General features: G+C 57.0%; 1 protein-coding gene across 8 annotated transcripts in view; it reads right to left on the bottom strand.

Moving 5' to 3' along the window:
* PTPRU (protein tyrosine phosphatase receptor type U) overlaps positions 1-22074 on the bottom strand; it is an 81374-nt gene extending 59300 nt beyond the window's left edge. For 4 of the 8 annotated variants that reach the window (XM_057549163.1, XM_057549168.1, XM_057549188.1 and 1 more), the window contains exons 1-7: positions 21906-22074; positions 6210-6341; positions 2910-3181; positions 2298-2379; positions 2078-2193; positions 1491-1665; positions 598-891 (exon numbers count right to left, since the gene is read on the bottom strand). In XM_057549163.1, the coding sequence (XP_057405146.1) occupies positions 598-891; positions 1491-1665; positions 2078-2193; positions 2298-2379; positions 2910-3181; positions 6210-6341; positions 21906-21978 (1144 nt within the window). In that variant the 5' untranslated portion in view covers positions 21979-22074. Of the gene's footprint in view, positions 1-597; positions 892-1490; positions 1666-2077; positions 2194-2297; positions 2380-2909; positions 3182-6209; positions 6342-9155; positions 9248-10153; positions 10233-11000; positions 13877-21905 lie in introns of those variants that run through there. The other 4 variants (XM_057549172.1, XM_057549176.1, XM_057549180.1 and 1 more) reach the window with 4 other exon arrangements.
* Positions 22075-22312: the final 238 nt, after the last annotated feature.

Here is a 22312-nt window from a genome sequence, read left to right as displayed (position 1 = left end):
TGCACGTGTGCCATTGCGCGTAACAGCTGCATTACCCTTTGAAACAAGCAAAAGCGGACTTCAGGCTCAATTGCCCAGACAAGAGAATCCAGCTAGAATTTAATAACACTTTTATTTTATGGTGTTTAGTTGTTTATTTTATCTAGATGATATAATGTAGAATTAAGAACACAGATTCTGAAGACAGCCGGTCAAGTGTTCCAATCCTTTACTGCTCTGCTGCTTACTAGCTGTGTGACTTTGAGCCAGTCACTTAACATCTCTGTTAATAATAATCTGTACAGAGGTTACAGATTTTACACCTCATCTGTAAAACGGGTATGACAAGAGTACCTAGATCATGGTGTTGTTCTGAGTTTTAAATCAATAAATGACACACACACAATATATGTATAAATGTCCATCACAAAGTGAAATGTTAGCTATCATTATTTTCTTTACCATAACTAGGATTGAGGGAAGGTCACGATGTTTTAGAAAGTTTTAGAAGCACAGATCGAGGCCATACTACCGCTCGGAATGTACCCTTCGCCCCTCGGTTGCCCTGAGTCCATACCCGAGTATCTGGAGGAGGGAGTGGAGCCAGGAGGCACCCACCTGCGCACTTGGTGCGGCTGACGAGGGGCGGCCCAGGGCGGCCGGTGCCGCCGTCACCGGGGCGCGTGAGCAGGACGCTGATCTCGTACTCCGTGTCGGGGTCGAGGTGCCACAGCTTGTAGGTCTGCAGGCTGACCGCGTGCACCTCCGCCCACGGGCCGCGCGCCATGCGGTACTCAATCTCCTTACGCACGATCGGCCCGTCGCCAATGATTGAGTTGGTGTTGAGCTGGATGATGAGGTAGGTGGGACCAGCGCGCAGCAGCTGCGGGGGCGCAATGGGGGTAGGGGGCTCTGCAAGGAGATGGGAGAGAGATGGAGCCCACGGATGCCGCTATGAATCCCTGGCCCTCAGCTCCTCACCCCACCACACCCAAAAGCCCAAGAGCCCTCCTGTTCCCCCAGGCCCCTCACGAAGCCCCCAAGCCCTAGACTAGACTGCCTCTCCCCACTAAATCCCCAGGCCCTAAGGAGCTCCCCACTCCAAAAGCTGACCCCGTCCTCACCCCTCAGCCTACACCCTCTCCCTCACTCCCTTCTGAATCCCCAAGTCCTCGCCTCCAAGGACTGACCGCTTGCCCGCTCCGGTCAACCCTAGGGCCCAATAGCCAGATCCCGCCTCGCCGGGCTCACACCTTGACCCAGTCCCCACGCGGGCCCACCTCTCAGTCACATCCCCTCACCTCCAGTCGGACCTGATCGCGGGTGAGATTGTGCCCTCCCCAAGCCCCGCCCCGCGGTCAGACCACGCCCCCGGTCAAACCCTTCCTTCCCTACCCGTCCATGGGCCACGCCCCCTGACAAGACTCCGCCCCCTGGTAGAACCTGCGCCCCCACCCTCCGCTCGCCCCGCCCCTCGGAAGCCCGCCCTCTGCAAGCGTCCCCGAGCTCACCTTTGACGATCAGCTCTGCGAAGTTGGAGACGCCCACGCCACGCGGGGCCTGGGACACGCAGCGGTACAGGTCCTGCTCCGCGCGGCGCACGGCGGCCAGCGGGAAGGTGGCCAGGAAGCGCCGGTGGCTGATGTGCCTCACGCCGGCCGCGGGCACCAGTGCCCCGCTCTGTCGCTGAGCGGGGAGAGGGGCCAATGGGTCATGGGCGCCGGGGAAGAAAGGGCCACATCTCGCAGTGACCCGGGCGAGGGGAGTGGTAAATGTCCCGGCCCCATTTAGCCATCCCTACTACACAGGGACATTTGGGGTTCCTGGAACCAGCTCTGCCACAGGAAGGTGTGGGTCTGATTAAGGGAATGTGGTCGCTCTGCCTTTGATGGAAGGTGTGGTTGGAGGATCCTGGAGCCGCTCTCTGTCCTCGGGGGATGGGGCACCCAAGAGGGCAGAGCAGAGCCTAGGGAGAGCCAGGACGCATGTGTATGGGTGCTGGAGAATAACGGAAGGACTCAGAATTCCGCAAAGGAGCCAGAACTTTTCATAAGAAGTTGGCCAAGGTCCCCCCGCACTCCCACCCCACCCGCCTCACCTGCAGAAGGAAGCGCTCGGCCTCCGCTGCTCTGCCAGCAGCCATGCACTGGAACGAGGCGTTCTGGCCCGCGTTGACCTCCACGTCGCCCAGGCGGGAGAAGTGCGGGGCCCTTGCTGCCGGAACAGAGCCTTGGCGTGAGCTGGGCTCGGGCCCCCTGTCAGCAGGAGCCGCAGCCGCCCGTACCCCTCACCCTGCACCCCAGTGGGCTGGGACTCACCGCAGGGGTAGCTGAGAAGCAGGATGTCATCTAGGCCCATGTAGCCCCTGCGGTCTGAGGAGATGAGGGCCTCAAACAGCACCTGGGGGAGGCGGGAGGGTCCCTGTCATGCTGACATCCCTCCAGCCCTGCCTGGGGAGATGCCCACAAGAGCCCCCTTTCAGCTCTGCTCCAGCCCCATCCTCCTCAACAAGCAGCCCAGCTCACAGTTACCCCCCATACCAAGCCAGCTTGTTGTGGAAGGGGGTGTCAGCACCCAGAACTAACAAGGTCAAGGCCAGAGGTTCCATCCCTAATCCTGGACAGTTACCTTCAAGCCACAAAACTTCCCAGCCAGACAGGGTTTCCAAGTCAGCACTATTCCAACTCACCTCGACCCCAACCATAAACTATTCCTAATAACAATGACCTCTGACACTGAACCAGACTGACCCATCACTGAAGAACCCAATGCTGACCACAGACTGGCCACTGACCTTGACCACAGACTGACTCCTGATGCTGAACACAAACTAATTCCAACCTTGGCCACTTACTTACTCTGATCTCATGCTGACACCCCTCTACCCACACCCCCAAGCACAGACTGACCGCAGACTGAACCCAGCCCACCTGATATTCATTGGGCCAGAATGTGCTGACAGCCAGCTCAGCCTGGTGCCACTGGCGGCCGTGGGATCCAGTCATATTCCAGACGGCACTGCCCAGGGGACCCCCATTGACACGCACATAGATGCCCAAAGTGCCCGGGCTGTGCCCATCCCGGCTGTACAGGAAGTAGCTGAACTGCACACAGTGGGTGTCATTCTCACTCAGACTCTGGAAGATGACATGGGCCCGTTGGCCTGGAGCATGCTGGGAAGCATTGACCATCAAATAGGAGCCTGGAAAGACAGGAGGAAGAGGCAGGAGCTGAGAACTAAGGGGAGGACCAGGGTCAGGTGGGCACAGAGGAGGAGGCATAAACAAAGGACTCCAGGCATTTGGACTCATCTGGAGTCAGGGGCCTGAGTTCTGGTCCCAGCTCTGACTCACTGGGTAAGTCCCTTCATTTCCCTGCATCTGTTTCCCAAAGCAAAGACTTGGAGCACCAAAAAAGACACAAATCTGGCTGTGCCAAAACCCATTTCTGGCTCCTCACCTCACCCTTTATGACCTCAGTCCAAGCTTGTGCCGATCCACAGCTTTCCCCACATTCTGAGCTGTCCTGCGAGGCAAGGACTAGGACATTCATCTCAGGAGTCAAGAGTCCGGCACATGACAGGCCCTCAAAGTCCACCTCTTCTGAAGCCCTCCCTCTCCATCCCTCTATGGGTGTCTCTCCTGGCCCTTGGATCATTAATAAAGTATGTATCGCTCTCCCCACCAGCCTGTGATGCCTCAGGGCTCCGCTGCGTCCCCAGCACAGGTCTGCAAGCTGAATGAACTTACAGAACAGAGATGGAATGAAAGGGCTCTAACTTCCCTTCCAGCCCCCACCCCCTCAATCTAAACTCCTGGGATACAATTCTCTTGATTTCGAACCTAGAGAAAGGCAGCCCTGCCCCTTCCCCAGAGATCCAAGCTGTATGCTGGGAGTGGGGGAGAGGGGTGGAGGGGGAAAGGGGGCTGGAATCCTCAGGACCTGGCTGGGGGATTATGGCTTCCCTCCTGTGGGGAGAAGGCCCCAGCAGCTGCTAACGGGGTGCCTGCAGCCACCCAGGGCCGCCTCCCCCCAGGCCTGGCTGCCAGCCCAAACAAGCCCATTCAGATCCCAAACCAGGAGGCTCCCTGCCCCAGGAGGGCTCTCCAGGGACTCCGCTGGAGGGAACCACATTCATCTCTGGGAGCCAGAAGCCTGTGAAGAAGGCAGCTCCTGCATCAGTCCTGGTGGGGTAGTAAACAAAACTCCAGGTCCCCATTCCCACCCAGGAAGGGGTGCATCCCAGCCCCCGCACAGTCCCTCTCGGCCCACTCCTCCATCCTCTCTCCTCTCCCTGGGAGCAGCTGTGTGTGTGCTCAAACTGACACTTTGTTCTTGCCTCTCCCTCCTGCTCCCTCTGCCTCTCTCTCTTCTTCTTCCCTAGTCTTTTCTCACTCTGCATCCCTCCTCTTCTCTTTCATTTACTCCCTTCATCCCTGTCACCCCTCCTTCTCCTCTCTCCTGCTCTCTGACTCTGAGTGTGAATCTCCCTCCTTCCTCCTCTCTCCACCTCCGACTCTCTTGCCCAGAACGTGAGCACCAACACGGCAGAGAGATGGTCCATCTGGCTCACCACTGCATCCCCAGGATCCAGCCCAAGGCCCACACTACATACAAAATTTCTCTCCCCCTTTTCTCACTGGGTATGTCTCTGCTCGTGTGGGGGAGAGAGAGAAGCAGAGCCCACACAGGGTGGTCAGGACTCTAAGAGGTGAATTCAAATCAGCTACTTGTACCCGAATGCTAACCTGTACCAGGCCAAGGCTGGGCCCTGGGGATATGGAATCGGCCCGCTCGGCATCCCTGCCACGGTGGGCCCCTTGACAGATCACTGTCACACAGGTCAGACTTTGATACCTGCCAGGACAGAGGTCAAACAAGGAGCTGAGAGCCCTGTGAAGGCGGAGAGGAATGCCCCAGAGAGGGCACAGTGTGAGCAAATGCACAGAAGAGGGGAGGCAGGAGGGCCTCCGGGAGTCGAGGCGAGGGGCAGGAGCCCAGGCTGCGGAGGCTGCCTGTGCCGGGTCGTGGAGGGCCTCTCTCCTGCTGGCTTCAAGTTCTGGTCCCACAGTGAGAACCTTTGCTGCCCCTCCCACGCACTCTTGACAGCAGATGCGATCTCGGCCATGCTGTGAGCTGAGATGCGATCTCGGCCATGCTGTGAGCTGAGCAGCAAAGGCCCTGGCCCACTACTGTGACAGGGCAAAGGGGAGGGGCCATAGGCTGTCCCATTCTGGGTCCCCTCAGCAAGCCCTTTTGGTCCTCGCACTATGCTATGTCCTCCGACTCAGCCTTCATCAGTAATAAAGGTGATAATTTGGCCTCCACCTGTCTTATCCTTTTCTTAATCCCCAGTTGCTTCTGTACCCAGTGAAGAGGAGTGCTAGTAGTTGGACCCCCTCAAATATCTCCAACAATAGCATCTAAGCATTAATTGAACCCTTACATGCCACCCCCATGTTATGTACTTTATAGGCATTATCTAATAATCCTATGAAATGGATTATTGTGCTCTCCATTTTACAGTTAAGGAAATGGAAGCTCAGAGAAGTTAGGTGACTTGCCCAAAGTCACACAGCTGGTAAAGTGATGAAGCAAAGATCTGAAGCCCAGCCTTCATGACTCTAGAACCAGTGCACTAGAGGCCATCATCGGGGTAGAAGGCCAGGACTAGAATCTACATAATTAGTCTCCTCTCAGTCCAGTGTTCACGACGCCAAATATTCCCCATCCTGAAACAGGGGCAGGGCAGGGCAGAAGTCGGGAAAGATCCAGGAAGAAAGGGGCAGAGGCAGAAAGGTTTTACACACATCCAGCCCCCAAGGTTACTGCTCTGTCAGCATCTTCAAGTCCTGGGAGACCAGGATTCAGAGGCTCACAGGGAGAAGAGCACCTCCCTGAAGGTGGAGGATTTAGGAAGACCTGGCAGGAGTAAGGTGGATTCTGAACTAAGCTGCAATAGGAGTAATGGGAGGTGGGCTTTATCTTACAGTTTGTAAGGGTCTTTGATTACTTGAACCTGCACCCATTTAAAGGTAAAACTACCTGATGTACACAATTGGTCAGGGTCCAGAGAGCTCCATATTCACAGTGTCATTTGTGTCATTACAGATGCCAGAGCAGATGGAGGCCCAGAAAGATTAGGTAAATGTACCCAAGGTAACACAGCAGGTGGGTAGCATGCCCCTGGAAGGAGACGAAGGGGGAATGGTGATTGAGAGTAGGCTCACCATGGGGCAGGTCCGCAGGAGCCCGGGTGCCAGGGTGGATCCTCACTTGCTCCCACTGGAAGTCGTCGTACTGGGCCTGGCTGTACTCACAGGGCACTGCTGGGTCACTCGCCTCCTCGAAGGTGCAGCCGGCTGTGAGGGAAGGGCCTGCTTAGCCCAGGCTAGAGCAGGGCTGCTGGCCAGAAGGGCTCCTGGGGCTACCCTCTAGGTGCCCCCCACTGTCCCTTCCTACCCAGGCCCACCCTCATCCCCTCCATCTCCTCAAGCCCTCCCCCCACTGCTCCCTCCCTCTAATCAAACACTCCCTCCCCCACCCTCTCCTTCTTTTCATTGTCTCCTCCCAATGCCAAGACCTCTCCACATTGCCCACCCCCCCCAGTACTCCCCAGGACCCCCCACTGCTCAACCACCAATCAAAGACCCTCCTCAACAAAAACCAGTTATCATTACTATCCATTAAAGCCTCTCAACAACTCATGAGAGCAAAGCTAGAATTATCCCCACTTTACAGATGAGGAAACTGAGGCCCAAAGAGGCTGTGACCTCCTTAAGGTCACACAGCAGGTTAATGACAGAGGTGGGGTTTGGACCAAGATCCCCTGACTGCTGGTCAGTGTTCCATCACCTGCCCCTCCATCTTTGCAGAGAAGACAGACAGTGGGCCCCAGGACTGGCAGGGTCATGAATGCCCCAAGTCAGCCCTGATGGTATCTCCTTAAAAATAAGAACAATGTCCACTGATGACATCAGGCTTACGACAAGCCCTGCACGGTGCTAAATGCTTTAAGCGTGGAGTCCCATTTAGGCCTCGCCTTCTAAGGAGGTACCACTACTGTATTATTCCTACCTGACAGATAGGCTTAAGTGATGCACATTACCCATAGTCACCAAACTGAGGTCTCTGCCTGCAGGAATGTGGCAGGCAAAACAGTCATGTGTGGACTGAGGACACTTATGACTAGAGGAGGCAAATTCCCATGATTTGGAACCAATATGCATAGTTTAAATAAGACGGGGATTGAAATGGATGTGAGTCCTTTGGTCGGTAATGAGGTCCATATATCTTAGCTGGCTCATCAAAGCCCTGAGTTGGACGTAATACACTTGAGAACACCACTGGTTCAGAAAGTAACTGCAGACAGGTCCCTGCATTCACTCCTGAACCTTCGTGTTTGGAGCCCCATCAGGGGTAAATGAAGGCATCTGAGACCCGGGAAAATGCATGGACAAGTGGCGAGGAAGCAGGCACAAATCGGGCCAGGCCCTGTCCTGGGTGCCTATCAGCCGCTGGTACTTCTCCCCACTTGACAGATGAGGTGACTGAGGCTCCGAGGGGTGAAGGGATTCATCCACAGTATACGGTGGTAGATAAGCAAGTGGGCTTTGGCATCAGACAGACTTGGGATTGAACCTTGACTCTGCAGTTTGCCAGCCCTGTGATGGTGATCCTTTCTCATCCTCAGTTTCCCCACCCACAAGTGGAGTTGTTGAGGTTTCAGTGCGGGGGTCCACTTAGCACAATGCCTAGCACATGCAAGCACTCAGGAGCTAGCAGCTCTGCACCTGTTCCACCTGAGCCACCTGAGTAACAGAAGCAGAATTTGAATCCATGGCGGTCAGAGGCCAAAGTCCGCATTTCTCACCAGAAAAGCCTTCACTATGAGAAGGAGCAAGTTTTAGCTGCTTCCCAGCCTCAAGAAGAGGAGGGACAAGAAACAGAGAGTAACTGGAGAGTGAGTGCCACGTGCCAGGCACAACGGTGGGCATCTGCACGCACTGCTGGTGACCTCACTTTCAGGAGGCTCTGCTGTTTCATCTGCAGCAGGGACTTCTCCAGGTTTTCGCGGATCATGTGAAGCAGCGTCTCGAAATGCACAGCCAGGCACAAGGGGCTTGCCACTACTGGTGGGGGAGTCTCCCTTTCCTCTTTATGGACCCCATCAGAGTGTAAAACAGTAAAAGGTGGGCATATGGCTGGCACCAGGTGGATGGGATGAAATAACAGCAGCCTCTCTCCAGAGCTGGGGCAGGACGTTGGCTGAGCTCTTTGCCTCATTGTGTGAAGAGCCCTGGTCAGCATGTGCCCTATGGCCTGTGGAGGTGGGTTTTAACCCCATCTGTGCTGGGGAGGCCTCAGCTCTCCCCCTAGAAAATGATCCATAGCACAGCAGGGAGAGAGAACATAGCTAGTAGGGATGATCAGGGAGGGCTTCCTGGAGGAGGGGACAGCTGACTTCATTCAGCCTGAGCTGAGTCTGTGCCTGAGGGTCTTAGCCAAGGCCTCCCTGAGCCAGACAAATTACCAGAAAGGGAATCGCAGGATCTAGAGTCTCGCTGGGGCTCAGGTCCTTCCTGTTCCTTCCCAAGTAACAAGGCAGCTGCCCCAGATGTCTCACCCATGGCCCTGCGGCAAGCCTGGGAATGCCAGCTCCTTGGCTTCCTCCCGTCCATTCTGAGCCAGGCCACCTGAGCTGCCAGGACTCCCAGCCTGACTGACCTGGTCAGAGGGACCCCCAGACTGTCTGACCTTGGCCAGAGTAACCCTGAAGCTGCCTGATGCAGGTCAGTGACCCCCAGACAGATAGACCTGAGCCAGAGTGGCCCCATCATCCTCCAGATGACCACGAGACCATCTGACTTCGACCAGAATGACCACCAGACTGACTGACTGACCCCAGACCAGCTGACCATGTCCAGAGTGACCCCTGACTTCCGTCAAAATGGAAGTCCTGCACCTGTCCCCAGCCAGGGTGATCTCCCCGGCTGACCATTCCCATCCAGAGTACCCCCTTCCAGAGGCAGAATGACTCCCTCTCCCTGATCCATGCCCATCCCCAGCCCTGTGTTTCTGGGCCAGGCCCATTCCAGCCACAGCCCTCAGGGGGTAACATCTCTGAGGCCAGGTTTTCCAAGGTGAGCCCCACCCCCACCTGCTCCCCAGCTCACCCTGGGATGGGAACAATCAGCCCTCCTGGATCCTGGGAAAAGCCTCATCACCTCCAGTCTGGATGGCTCAGGAGCTAGGAGTCCCAACACCAAGTCCCCGCTTCTACTAGAGACTCAACTCCTGCTAGGGGCCGCCAGCCCAGGGGAAAACAAAAATAGACCAGACTTTGTGTTGAGAGCAAGAACGTTCAGGGAATACCTCTCGACTCCATCAACACAGACGTGGGCACAGACATGCACACACACATCAACGCCATCACAAGAGGGCTGCCACTTACCACCATGACCCCCTGTGCCACTGATTCCTCATAATAACTCACAAGGTCAGTACTATTATTATTCCTATTTTACAGATGGACACCGAGGCACAGAGAGATGAGGTGGCTTGCTCAAGGCCACGTCTTAAGTCCCAGAAGCTGGGATTTACACCACCTATCTTTATTCAAGGAGACTAGGCACAAACAAAGCAAGGCCCTGGTATTCTGCTGGCCACATGTGCAAATTCGGTTCTATTCACTGGACATTCATTCACTGACAGTACAAAGCAGGCCCCAGGTTGGCACTAGTAGAGGCACAAGAATGGTTAAGACTCTGCTCTGCCCTCAAGGACCTCCTAGTCTGAGTGGAGGTAAGGGAATGAGACAAAGTAGAGAAGGGTCAAGGCCACAAGGGGAGTCCAGGGGAGGAGGGTGGGTACAGGGGAAAGGCTTCCTGGAGGTGGGTGCATCTGAGCAGAGGGATGGAAGGATGGGTACCATTCTGGCCAGTAGAGATGGAGAGAGGGGCATCTGAGGTAAAGGGCCCAGCAGGAGCGAAGGAAGGTAGTGAGTAAACACAGTTGGTCCAGGGCACAGTTGGCCCAGACTGGCCAAACAATGGTAGATAAGACAGGAGGGAAGGAGGCTGAGGCCAGATCACAGACAGCCAAATGCCAGGGTGAGAAGTTCAGCCTCATTTTAAGGGGGGAAACCACACTAGGTATTTGAGCAGAGAAGCACCTGGATTCAGATGAGACAAGTGACACATCCTATAAGCCATGAGGAGGGCAGGTGTCTTCTCTAGACGGCAGGGTCTGATCTGTAGGATCAGAAGTGGGACAAGCCATCAAGGGGTCTGGAGTCAGATGTCAGGAACTGGTGAGGAAGGGGCCTCAAGTCCCCATCCTGGATGCAAATGGCACGCGCTCCAATCACACCGACAGAGATGCACAACACACACACACACACACACACACACACACACTCAATGTTCACATACACACACTCTCTCCCCCTAGCCTCGTCTAAGCCTTGGGGACACAGTCTCAGCTGGGCTGGGGACAGGGAGAAAACCAGACCCCTCCGTGGGTACGCCATCTCTGCCAGGGCCTCCCTGAGAGGGTGGGCTGAATCAACCCAGGACCCCCAGAAGCTCCCCCAGACTCAGCTCAAACTGGCCCAGCTACATTCCTCAGCTAATCTCCACAATCTGGCAGGCGGTTGCCTGAGCAACCGTCAGCCACAATTTGGGAAGGCAGGATGATGGTTTATCCACATCCGGCTGGGCTCCGGATGGGGTGAGGTAAGGGGCAAAGCAACCTCTGCAGGAGGAGCCAGAGTGCGGGAGGGGGGTCTCCCTGGAGTGAGGGTCTCTACGCCTCCATATGCTTGTACTTCCATATGCAGACCTGTGTGTGTGTGCGCGCGCGCGTATACGTGTACATGGCTGTGAGACTGATAGCCTGGTACTGACTTGTGAGTACCCGACTGGGAGGCAGAAGGCCTGCATCTAATTCCTGCTGAGCCTCTAACTTCCTGTGTGACCCTGAGCAGGTGGCTTGTCCTCTCGGAAGCCCTGCTTCCTCACCTGTGAAATGAGAATGGCGACCTCGGTGACCTCGAAGGCTGTTCCACCTCTAGAATTCTGATTCCATTTGTGTGAGCATGCCTGTGGGCAAGAATAACTTGAAGGCAGAGAGAGATACTGTGGGGGAGAGGTGCGGGTGAGTGTCGCTCTCAAAGTGTAGGTCCCTCAGGCACTGTGCTGTGAAGTTGTGGGTGTGTGTCTGTACGTTTATCTGCAGAGATATATGGGCACGTTCAGCAGTAAGCATGTGCCTAAGGGGGAGGTGAGTGTACACGGCAGGTGGAGGGGAGTCGTGCGTGCGTGAGTGTGTGTGTGTGCGCGCATGTGCACGTGGGCACCACAAGCATGGAAGCACCAGACTTCCTCGCCACCAGACAGGGAATGGAGTTCTGTGCCAAATGTGGCTGCCAGCCGCCATCGGTGTTTTCCGAAGACCCTAGGTAAACAGAGGCTGTTTGCAATGAGATTTTTGTTCCCTTTGGTTTGTCAATAGAACATTCAGTTCCCAAGGGATGGCCCCAGGAGAAACAAAACTCCTCCCAACAGGTTTCAAATTTAGGGGCCGGCATCATACCCAACCCCTGGCATAGCCCCAAGCCTCGCCTGGGGAACCCAAATACAACCCCAAGGATAACGTTGGTCTGTTTCACCGTCTGAAGCCACACCCCCTTTCTAGGTAGCCCAACCCAACCCTGGAACCAACACAGGCTCACCCTTGGACATTCCTGCCCAACCCAGCCCCATCCCATGTTCTCCACCGCAACAACAGCTCCGTCTCAGGCCTGTCTAACCCCTACCTCCTCCCTTCTTGAGATCAGAGACTGTCTCTTATGCCTCTGAGCCCCATCCCCAAGCCCTGTGTATAGTAGAATGCCAACCGTGGCTGGACTTACCGACCCCATGATCCCAGCTAGTCTGATCCAGGCTCAAGGACCATGACTCCAGCCCAGAGACCTGGCCCAGCCCACTTCACTGCTCTCCTGGCCCAGATCAACACAACCAGACCTTGGCTAGGGCTCCCCGGAGCTGCCCTCCAGAGCCCTGAATAATTGATGCGCAATTAACAAGGGCAGGGCTGGCAGCAATATGCCCACCTTTTAATCACCCGGCATTCAGCAGAGCTGCAACCAAGAAGAACACCCAGGGCCAGGCCACAGGGGGAGAAAGCTGAGCTGATATCCCCTACAGGAGCCAATACAGAACCCAGCGATGCCAACATCCTTCCATCTCTACTGAGAGTAGAAGGAAGCCAACTACAGCAGGGGAAACTTCGGCCAGGCTCACTCCCCATCTCCCGGATCAATATGCCCAGCAAATCCCAAAGTTAACAGCAGGGCTGCCATGTTGGTAGTGTAAGGGGAAGGCACAGGGTGGGGCCAGACTCCATTCTGAGGCAAAGGGCTGAATGGAGGGTTGTTCTTTGCAGAGGTACAGCGGGCAAAGGGTACACAGACCCCTGTAGTGCAGACACCGTGTGTCATATAAAAGCACAGTGCAGCGTAGAGAGGCAGAGGGCTGTGCACGAACACGTACAGTGCAAAGATCTGGACTTTCTAACGGTCCCGTGGCAAGAGAGGGCTACGTGGCTGCGGTGTGGCGTGTTGCGGGTGCAATGCAGCAGCTCCACTGTACAGAGGCGGAACGCAGTTATACAACGCAGGGAAGCGGAGAAGTGTACACAAACACCCACACAACACCTGGCACAGCTCAGCAGCACTGGTCGGTGCCATGATGCAGTGGAGAGGTGCCCCATGCATCGTGGCCATGACCCAGAGCTGCACAGAGGCACGGTGCAGCAGTGAGCGCCTGGTGGTACATTGGGCTCGTGCTCAGCACCAAGGGATAGGTGTACGCGGGAACACCAAGGGGGTATGTCCAAGCCTCACTAGGCTTGGCACATAGTTGGCGCTCCATGAATTCTCACTGAAAGGATGTCTAGTGGAGGCGTGCACAACATGCAGAGATAGAGGGAAGAGAAAGACGTGGTGCAGTGCAGAAGGAACTGCTGGGTGCTCGATACAGTCCCAAGGAGTACAGTAAGTGTAGACTTGAGAGCAGGGGTAGAAAGTGGCACCAAAATGGAATGTAGTAAAGACACCATGTGGAACAGGGAATTCAGTGCCAGAGCTCTGCATCTTGAAATCCAGTAGAACGCACACAACCCAACAGCGAACAGGTACAGTGCAGGGTAGAGGCCCAGGACAGTGACCGTGTGCAGTGCACAGACGCAACACCGGCTACTTGCAAAGGTAATGCCTGCAAAAACCCACGCCAGTCCCGAGCCCAACAAAATGGCCTCAAGATGCAGTGTAGCTCCTGACTCCTCGGGCAGTGAGCAGTGGGGGCCAGAGGAACACTGCAGTGAGGCCACCTGAAGCAAAGATGTTGCTCAACTGGGGCTGCCAACAGAAACCTGGGGAAGGACACCAGCTGACACCTCAGTGGCTATACAGGGTGAGATAACCTAGAGGGCGGCGTTACGGCGGCAGTGGTACAGTATGACGGGCTGGGCCAGGAGATGCGCATCTCCAGTGCAGTGCAGTGAAGCAGTGGGACAGAAGTGCTGTGCCGGGCAAAGGGGCACTGTGTTTGTACAGCATGACGGTGGACTGCAGACAGGCTGTGCCCGGCCATACCCGATGCAGTGCAGATGCCCACTACAACAATGCAGTGCAGTACAGAGAGGCCATGTGATGCAGATGCAGTGTCGTGGTAGCACGCCATCTGTTGGCACAGTGCGGTGGTGCGTTGCCAGGGACCATGCACAATCCCAGGAGGGTCCACAAGCCCAACACAACATCATCATCCAATAGAGTCACACAGCACAGGAGAGAGCCGCAAAGACACAAATGGCAGCGCAACTGCAGAACAGAGGTACAGCACGACGGGACAATGCGGGTGGAGCATACAGACAAGCAGGAGAGTCCACACAGCCAATGTAATGCGGAATCCCACACAGCACAGTCATGCAGCATAGGGCTGAGATGCAGTGCAGTGCAAGGATGCAATGCAGTGCCCCAGTCCTGAGATGATGGGTCCAGGACTCCCCAGAGAGCACACAGCCAGAGCAGTCCGGGGCTTTGATGCAGAGCAGTTCTTAGCGTGAGGTGAAGAGGTGGCACACTTCTCCCTATGATGCACTGGACAGCAGGGGAGCCGGGACCCCCAGAAACCCTTGTGCCTACAGCTCTGCCTGGCTGGGCTGGCTACCCCATGGGTTGGGGGTGAGACCTCATCTGCCCTGCGGGCTTCCCCCCACCTCACCTCCCACTCCCAGCATCTTCCACCCCAGTGACTCTCCAAGGGCACAGGATGAAGCCACTGCCACCCGTGGGGCAGACAGCCAGAACTGAGCACATTGTCCAGGTATTTCTATCTGAGCAGGGCCCCAGCACGCAGGCAGCAGAACAATGAATTCAGATTCTGCTGAAAAGCTTTTGGACAATTAAAGCACATCCCCTGGCCCACAGCCCAGGGCCAGGCAGTGTGGGGCAGGACGAGAGAGAGACGCAGAGGGAGACCTATTGGATTAGGCCCTGGCACAGGGTGGGCGGGAAGTGGAATGAATGGAGGGGAGGGGGTGAGAGGCGAGCCAGACCCGATGACCTGGATGGTCACTCCAGCACTCCCAGCCACCATCACCCCTCCCAGGCCTGGATTTCATCAGAAGCCAAGAACAAACTTTTCTGAGCACACAGGATGCTGCACACATACACACACACCCTTAATAATAGTTTAGCACATACAGTGCTTACCACATACCAGAACCTGTTCTAAACGATATACGTATGTATATAAAATATCTCCTCACAGCAACCCCGTGCAGTGGGTTCGTTCCATTATTATCCCCATCTCACAGATGAGAACACTAAAGGCCCAGAGAGGTCAAGTAACTTGCCCAAGGGTTACATGGCTAGCAGTGGTAGAGTGAGGATTCGAACCCAGATGGTGTGGCTCTCAAGTCCGTGCTCTCCACCACCACACTCGAGGTACAAACACACAGGCACACATGCACAACCACAAGGGAGTACACATACACACATGCAAACACACACATACACACATAGACACATCCTGAGCAATGTATTTCCCACTCTCTCAGCTGAGACCCAGCTGTCCTGTCCAGATAGGTTTCTGATACCTCCCAGTTGTCACCTCTTATCCCCCCTCAGCTGTCCCATATCCCCCTTCTATCCATCCCTCACCTGTCCCCCAACCCTCAGTTGTTCCCCCAACACGACCTGTCCCCTCATTCCCAGCTGTTCCCACCCCCCAGATATATCTTTATTGCAAGTAATCTCCCATCCCCCCCATTGTCCCCCTCCCCCAAGTTGTCACTCCACCCCAGCTGTGATCTTGCTCATCAAATATCTCCAACACCCCTTCCCAACTTCTCTATCCCAATCTCTTCATCCTCTCCACCTATACTCAGCTCCCAAACCTCAGGGACCCCTCTAAGCCCCCTTTTCCTCATCCCTTCAGATTCACCACCAGGTCCTGGGGTCTGCACCCTGGGAATCTGCTCAAGACCTCCTGAGTCATCCAGTAACAGTTGTCTTCTGAGTTGTCAACCCCAGGGGTCCTCCCCAGCCATTCTTCAGGCAATGGCAGCCCCACCCAGGGCCAGCCAAGGGGGGATACCGGCCCCCAACCATGACTGCCCTCTGGAGCCCCAGCTCCACCCCCACTCCCTCTGAGCCTTCCCTGTGTACCCAGGGGTCCACATCAATGCAAACACTGAGTAGGCACATGCCATGTACAAGGCCCTGGGGACGGGAGATGACAATGACCCAGCCCAGCCCTTCCTCCCAGCCTAGTGGGGAAGGAGACGGAAAACACTGCAGCCCACTGACACATGTGCATGGTGGGAGAAACCTGGCCAACCGTATCGGTTGGCGTCTGGGAAGGCTGTCCTGGGGAAGTGACATCAGAGCTGGACTTCTGAAGGCTGAGCGAGTAGCCAGGCCTCCAGGAAGCAAGACGGGTGGGAGTGGTGTTCTCGGCAGAAGGCACAGCACGTGCAAAGGCAGAGAGACGTGAAAGGGCCTGGCAGGTTCTGGGATCAACATCGGCCTGGTGAGCCTGGATCATAAGGCGGACGTGGGGAGTGGGGTCAGGGGAGGAGAGGCATAAACATGAAGCTGTCATGGAAAGCAGAGGCTGGGTCATACAGGGCCTTATCTGTCACGTTAGGCTTTGGTCCCTGGGTGCTGGAGAGTCTTCAGCTTAGAACAAGGGAGTGGCAGGATCCTATGCCTGCCTGAGAGGTCATTCAGATCCCGGGGTGGTAGAAGCACTGGCAAGTTGATGGCAGAATGGAGACCAAGGAGGGGGCTGCTGCAATCGTCCAGGCAAGAAATGATGGGGCTGGAGAGGAGGGGACATGGATTCAGCAAAACCTTCTTCAGTGGCCACTGAGCGACAGGCCATCCACTCCTTGAGGTGTCCGGGCCTCACTAAAGATGCTGTAGGCCTTGCACCTCTAGACAAGCACTGTCTATAGAATTTTTTGCTGTGATGGAAATGCTCTCTACCTTCACAGACTGACCAATTCAATAGCTACTAGCAACAGGCGACTCTTGAGGACTTGAAATCTGGCTGGTGAGACTGAGGGACCGAATGTTTATTTTAATGAACTGTAGCTAAGTGGCCACCATACTGAAGAGAGCAGGTAGAGAACATTTCCATCATTTTAGAAAGTCCTGTTGGATAACACAGCTCTAGAACGACAAACCATAGAGAAGCAGAACCACTGGGGTCTCCTCCAGAGGGTGCTGGCATTGGAGGCTGTAGGGAGATGAGGAGGCAAGCCCCAGGGAAGGCGGTGTCACAGGCTGAGCTGGCACAGCCCCAGTCCCTGGTCCATAGCTGGGCACGGTCACCGGGACACTCCCCACCCAAACATGCATATCCCTTTCCAGGAAATGCAGACACCTAAATATACAGACACACAGACCACAGGGCACCCCACAGCCAAACTCACAAACACCTGGGTACTCCAATGCATGCGCACCCCACTGCTGGATACATAGATACCCCACACCCGGACACTTGGGTACCCACACCCAGACACCCAGGCACCTGGGCAGCCTGGGCAGCCCCACAGCTGGACACAACACGGCTACACTCCCACACACCCATTAACCTGAGGACTCCCAGACACCTGGATACACCCACCTCCGGATCCAGAGACACTGGGATATCCTTATGTTGACACACCCGGTTCCTCCCACATCCTGGTACTGGGACACCCACACCCAGAACCTGAGACACCACCCACCCAAATAGCTCCACCCCCAAACTCCAGGAATCTGACACTTGGATACCCAGACACCCCAGCATCAGGCTCCCCAGGTTCAGACCAGCTTGTCGCCTCCTTACTCCAAATTCAGATCCTGCCACACAGGGTAACCAGATGGCTAGACTCCCTGAGAAGCCACACATGTGTCCTGTGCCCCAGGGTACAATCATACAATCACAACCACACACACACACACACACACACACACACACACACACACACACTCTGACTGTCCAGATGTCAGAATCACACCTGCACACACCTCAGCCTCCTCCCCGAACCCCACCTGCAGGGGTCAACACAGGGGGCAGCTCTCCTCCCTTCCTGGGCTCACAGGCAGCCAGGACAGAGGCTGAGACAGAGGACAGAGTCTGCCCCCCTCCCGCAGGGCCCTCCCCCTCCTCCCCAGACGCTCAGACTGACAGTTGGGACTCGATGCCTCTCACCAACTGCCGAATCTCCAGCACAAAGAGCTGAGACCAGGGGCCGGACAGGCCCTGCCAGCTGCTGGGGGGCAAGGGCAGTGGGGGTGGGGCTCGGGGAGGAGGCCACGGAGGACGGTGGCTGGGGGGAGGGTCTGGCAGGCAGAGGGTTGACCTCTCCAACTCACAGCTCCCAGACAACACTCTCTGCATGGCCTTTTCACACACAACACCATCCCCCAGCAGAATTTTCCAGATTCCTGGAGGGAAACCTATTTCTGTAATCTCTACTTTCAGTGGAGTCAGTGCGCCCCCATCTGGCATCTCCAGCTCAGAACCTGACCCACTGGACATCACTCATTCTTTCATGCTGGGTGTATTTACTCAGCAGGAGTGGGCCAGGCCTTGTACCTGGCACTAAAGATTCAGAAGGGAACTAAATACCCAGTCCCTGTCCCCACAGAGCTCATGCTCTGTAAGGGAGAAAGGACAAATAAACTGTAATTACAATAATTACAGTGTTATGGAAAAACCTAATCAACCCCCACCCTCCCTTTTTAGGCTAGAAGGGGGAGTAACCAAGGAAGGCTTCAGAGAGGAGGTGATGTCTAAGCTAAAATCCGAAGGAGGAGCAGGAGCTCACCCAGTGAAGAGGTGGAGTTAGAGAGTTCTGGGGAGAAAATATAGCTTGTGCAAAGGCCCAGAGAGGAGATGGCAGGAGTGGACATTTAGTGGGTATTAGTAAGTGGGTTAGACTGGCCACAGCATAGGATGCAAGGCAAGTAGTACAAAGCTGATGGGACTGGACAGGCAGGAAGGGGTTAGAGCAGGCAAGAGGACATAGGGGGAGGCACTTAACCCAGGAGGTAATGGGGAGCCTTCAAAGGGTTTCAAACCAAGGTTTCAAACATGTGTTTTAGGAAGATCCCGGACACTATGGAGGGAGGGGTGGAGGAAGAGGCTGGAGCCTTCCTGCCTGTGAAAGATGGATGAGGATGGAGAGAAGGGGACAGATGAGAGAGATCCTGAGATGGCATAAAGTTAGGATGCATCAGGATGCAGGGAGAGCAGCTTGGAGGAGGGAGGGGGTTAAAAGAGGAAGGAGGGCACAAGGTACCCCAGCAACTCTAGCTAACCCAGCCCTGCATGAAAAGCCACCACCCACCCCATTCTAGCTTAGTTGATGAAGGCATGGCAGGATGGCGGCATGCCTGGAGCAAGCAGGGTGTCCACCCTGGATTTCCCGACACCAGAGCTAGGAGGGAGGCCGTCCAGGAGCTCAGCAACCCCCCCACTCTGGCCACTCGCACATCTTCCTGCTGAGTCCCTCCCCCACCCCCAGGGAGAAGGGCCAGCTGCCCAGACAAGCCTTTATTGCCCAACCTGAAACCACTGGGCAGCCTCTCCCTCATTCCTGCTGTCCACAACTCCAGCAACCAAAAGGACAAAATGAGCTAGAACACAGCAGAATAAATTACTGCCAGATCTGCATGGCTCAGAGACATCACCACCCACCCTTTGGGGGGAGGGAGACTCAGGAGGCCTTCAGGGAGCTGGGCTGACTCTAACCAACTTGGGGACAAGGGGATATCACACCCCTTCTCCTAAGGGCTTCTGAATTAAGCTCAACAGTAATAGCTACAGGTGCCAGGAACTGTAGAAGTGAAGTGACTTGCCCAAGGTCACAGGGACAGCATGTGGCAGAGACAGATTTGAACCCAGGTCCCCCTGGCTTCAAATCACAGTCTCTGGCTCTGTAGCAGTCCTCAAAACCATCTTTTGTTCCCTGGCACTCACAAACAGAGCTTTAGTTTACAATCTACCAAGTACCATACACCTTCATTATGAAGCCCATGGGGCAGATGAGGAAACAGCGGCCCCAAGAATGTTAAGTAACCCACTCAAGATCTCACTCCCAAACCTCAGTCCTTGACAGTCTCCCCTACTGGCAGGAGCTGGGGCACCTGAGGGTTCTTGGAATCAAGATGATGGTGGCAGGGATGGGGGAGCATGTACCCTTGGTTTGATCTCAGGGTGGGGGAGGGGGACAAAGTTGCTGCAGGACAGGGGGAGGGGTTGGGGGAGGATAAGGAGGGAGGTCGCCTTAGGCGTCCTCTCGGGCACTGAGCGGTCAAAGCTAAAGCTGTGCGCGATGGCCTGGGGCCGGGGGGCCCGGCCGAGCTCAGAGCCCGTGGCCGGAGCGGCTGCAGGTGCCCAGGGAGCTCCGCCCGAGGGGCCGGAGGGAGCAGCGGGGCAGCGAACGCGATCGGGAGAGGCCAGTTCACGGAGATCGGCGGCCTGAAGGAGCCTCTGGGGCCGACGTGCTTCTGCCTGTGTCTTGGCTCGGGTACCCGTCTGGGGCGTCTCCCCGTTACTCAGCGCCCCGGGTACCAGGCTGAAGCCGCCCAACTGGAGGGGGTAGGGGTGCTGAGGCCGCCACCGGTAAGGGACCGGCCACCGCCGCCCCAGGGGAGGCATCCGGCGCAACTCCGCAGGAGAGGGCCGCAGTCTGGGATCCCAGGCCTCAGGGTAGGATGGGGGTTGGGAAGGGGGTGGACAGACACACCAACACACACACAGACCACACACGGTCCACAGCACACACGGGTACACAGCTTTAGATACACACATTCAGAAACGCTATCACACGTACAACTACACACACACACACACAACACACCCCAAAAGACTCCAGACTCCAAAACACACCCAGAGACAGCGCGGTCATACAGCACACAGAAGCACGGAGACACACGCTCACACACGTACACTCACTCACGGCCGTCCCGGCCGGCGTGGAGGCCGCACAAAGTTGCGGAGTCGACTGAGGGGGTGTCCCGGGAGACCCCTGCGTTCGCGGCGCCCCCAGCGCGCAACGGGAGGGGGCGCCGTCCGGCCGCCCAGAGCCAGGCCCGGCCCGCCCGGACTCACCCCCGCCCCGCTGCCCTGGAGCAGCCACGGCCCGGCCCCCGCAGGAGCGCCCGGCCGCCCGGCCTTCCCCTCCCGCCGGCCTCGGCGCGCCCCGCGGGCCCCCGCGTCCGCCCCCCACCCCCGCGCCCGACCCTCCCCGGCCCCGGCCCGGGCGCCCCGCAGCCCCGGCGCCGCCTCGGATCTGCCGCCAGCCAGCGCCGCGCCGAACTTGCGAAACAACAAACAGCCCGAAATGTCGGAGTCAGCGGCCGCCGGGCCCCCATCCCTCCCTGGCGAGCCTCAGGCCCGGCCCGACCCGGGAGGGGAGGGGAGGGGAGGAGAAGGGAGGGGGCGCCGCCACGACAACTTGTTCCGGGCCCGCGCGCCCCACACGCACACCCGAGGGACACACACACACACACACACACACACCCTGCCACCGCCCCCTCGGGCGGCCCCGGGCCCCGGGCACACACTCAGACACGGCCCAGGCGCGCACCACACTCGCAACATTCCCGGACACGCAGCCAGCACGCACGAACACACTCACATCCGTTCCAGACACGCTCCTACACACGCATTCCCGGCACACTTGGCATTCACTCGGACCCGCGCAGCCCCCCGGCGGCGCACACCACCAACCCCAGACACTCCCACACGTACACATTGCGCACACGGCGCACGGACACACACGTTCCGGACCCGTTCCCACGCTTTCACACACGTACACGGATCTCACAAGCACACACACCGCACACGCGTTCCCTGCTCCACACGCGGGCAGAATCCACAGAGCACTCTTCGCCACACGCAGAACACAAACACACGAGCCATTCTCGGACACACAACAAACAACACTCCGGGCTAGGGCACACAAAATGCCCACAAATGCAACACATTAGCAGACACAACTCCTGCCACACAACCAAACTCAAATGTACAAACAACAGGCACACAATCCTACTTGGCCCCACACACACTACACAGTGGCAGAGACACAAGAGCGCACACCCCATGCCTCGATGCACACAACATTCACCCCAACATACTCGTGGACACACAACACACACAGCACCTCTTCTTGCACATAACTCAGGACACACACCATTCGCAGGCACACAACCTGAGCACACGATTGCACATCCAACACTCAGACACACAGGGAGCAGGCTCGCAACGTCCGGTCACCCAACACTCCCACTTTCTTTCGAGCTACGCCACGGGCGCCGGGGGCTCCGCGGGGCAAGCTGGGTCCGACCGACTCGCGCTTACCTGCCGGAGTCTCGGTCTCGGGCGCGCAGAGCTGGAAGGTGAGAGCCAGGACGAGAGCCTGGGCGCGGGCCATGGTGCGCCGCAGCCTGCCCCAGGGGCCCGGCGCGGGGGGCGCAGCCGCCGGAGCCCGAGCCGGGCCCGAGGCGAGCCAGAGCCGGAGCGAAGCGGCGCGGCGCGGAGCGGGACTGGCGCCGAGTCCAGAGCGGGAGCCCAAGCAAGCGGGGCGCTGACGTCAGGCTCGGCCGCGCGTTCCTCGGTCTCGAGGCGCCCCCTGCTGGCAGCCGCGCGAGCCGCTGCCGGGTTCGGTCGCCCGCGGCCCTGACGCGCCCCTCCCCCACTCCCGGATCCCCTGGAGATCCCGGGCTGGGCCCGGACGCCCACCAGCCTCTGCACCCACCGGGCACCGA

Source organism: Balaenoptera acutorostrata, chromosome 1 (genome assembly GCF_949987535.1).
Source record: "Balaenoptera acutorostrata chromosome 1, mBalAcu1.1, whole genome shotgun sequence".
Lineage (NCBI taxonomy): Eukaryota > Metazoa > Chordata > Mammalia > Artiodactyla > Balaenopteridae > Balaenoptera > Balaenoptera acutorostrata.
Note: the sequence above shows the minus strand (reverse complement) of the source record. Positions and strands in the feature narration are given on the sequence as shown.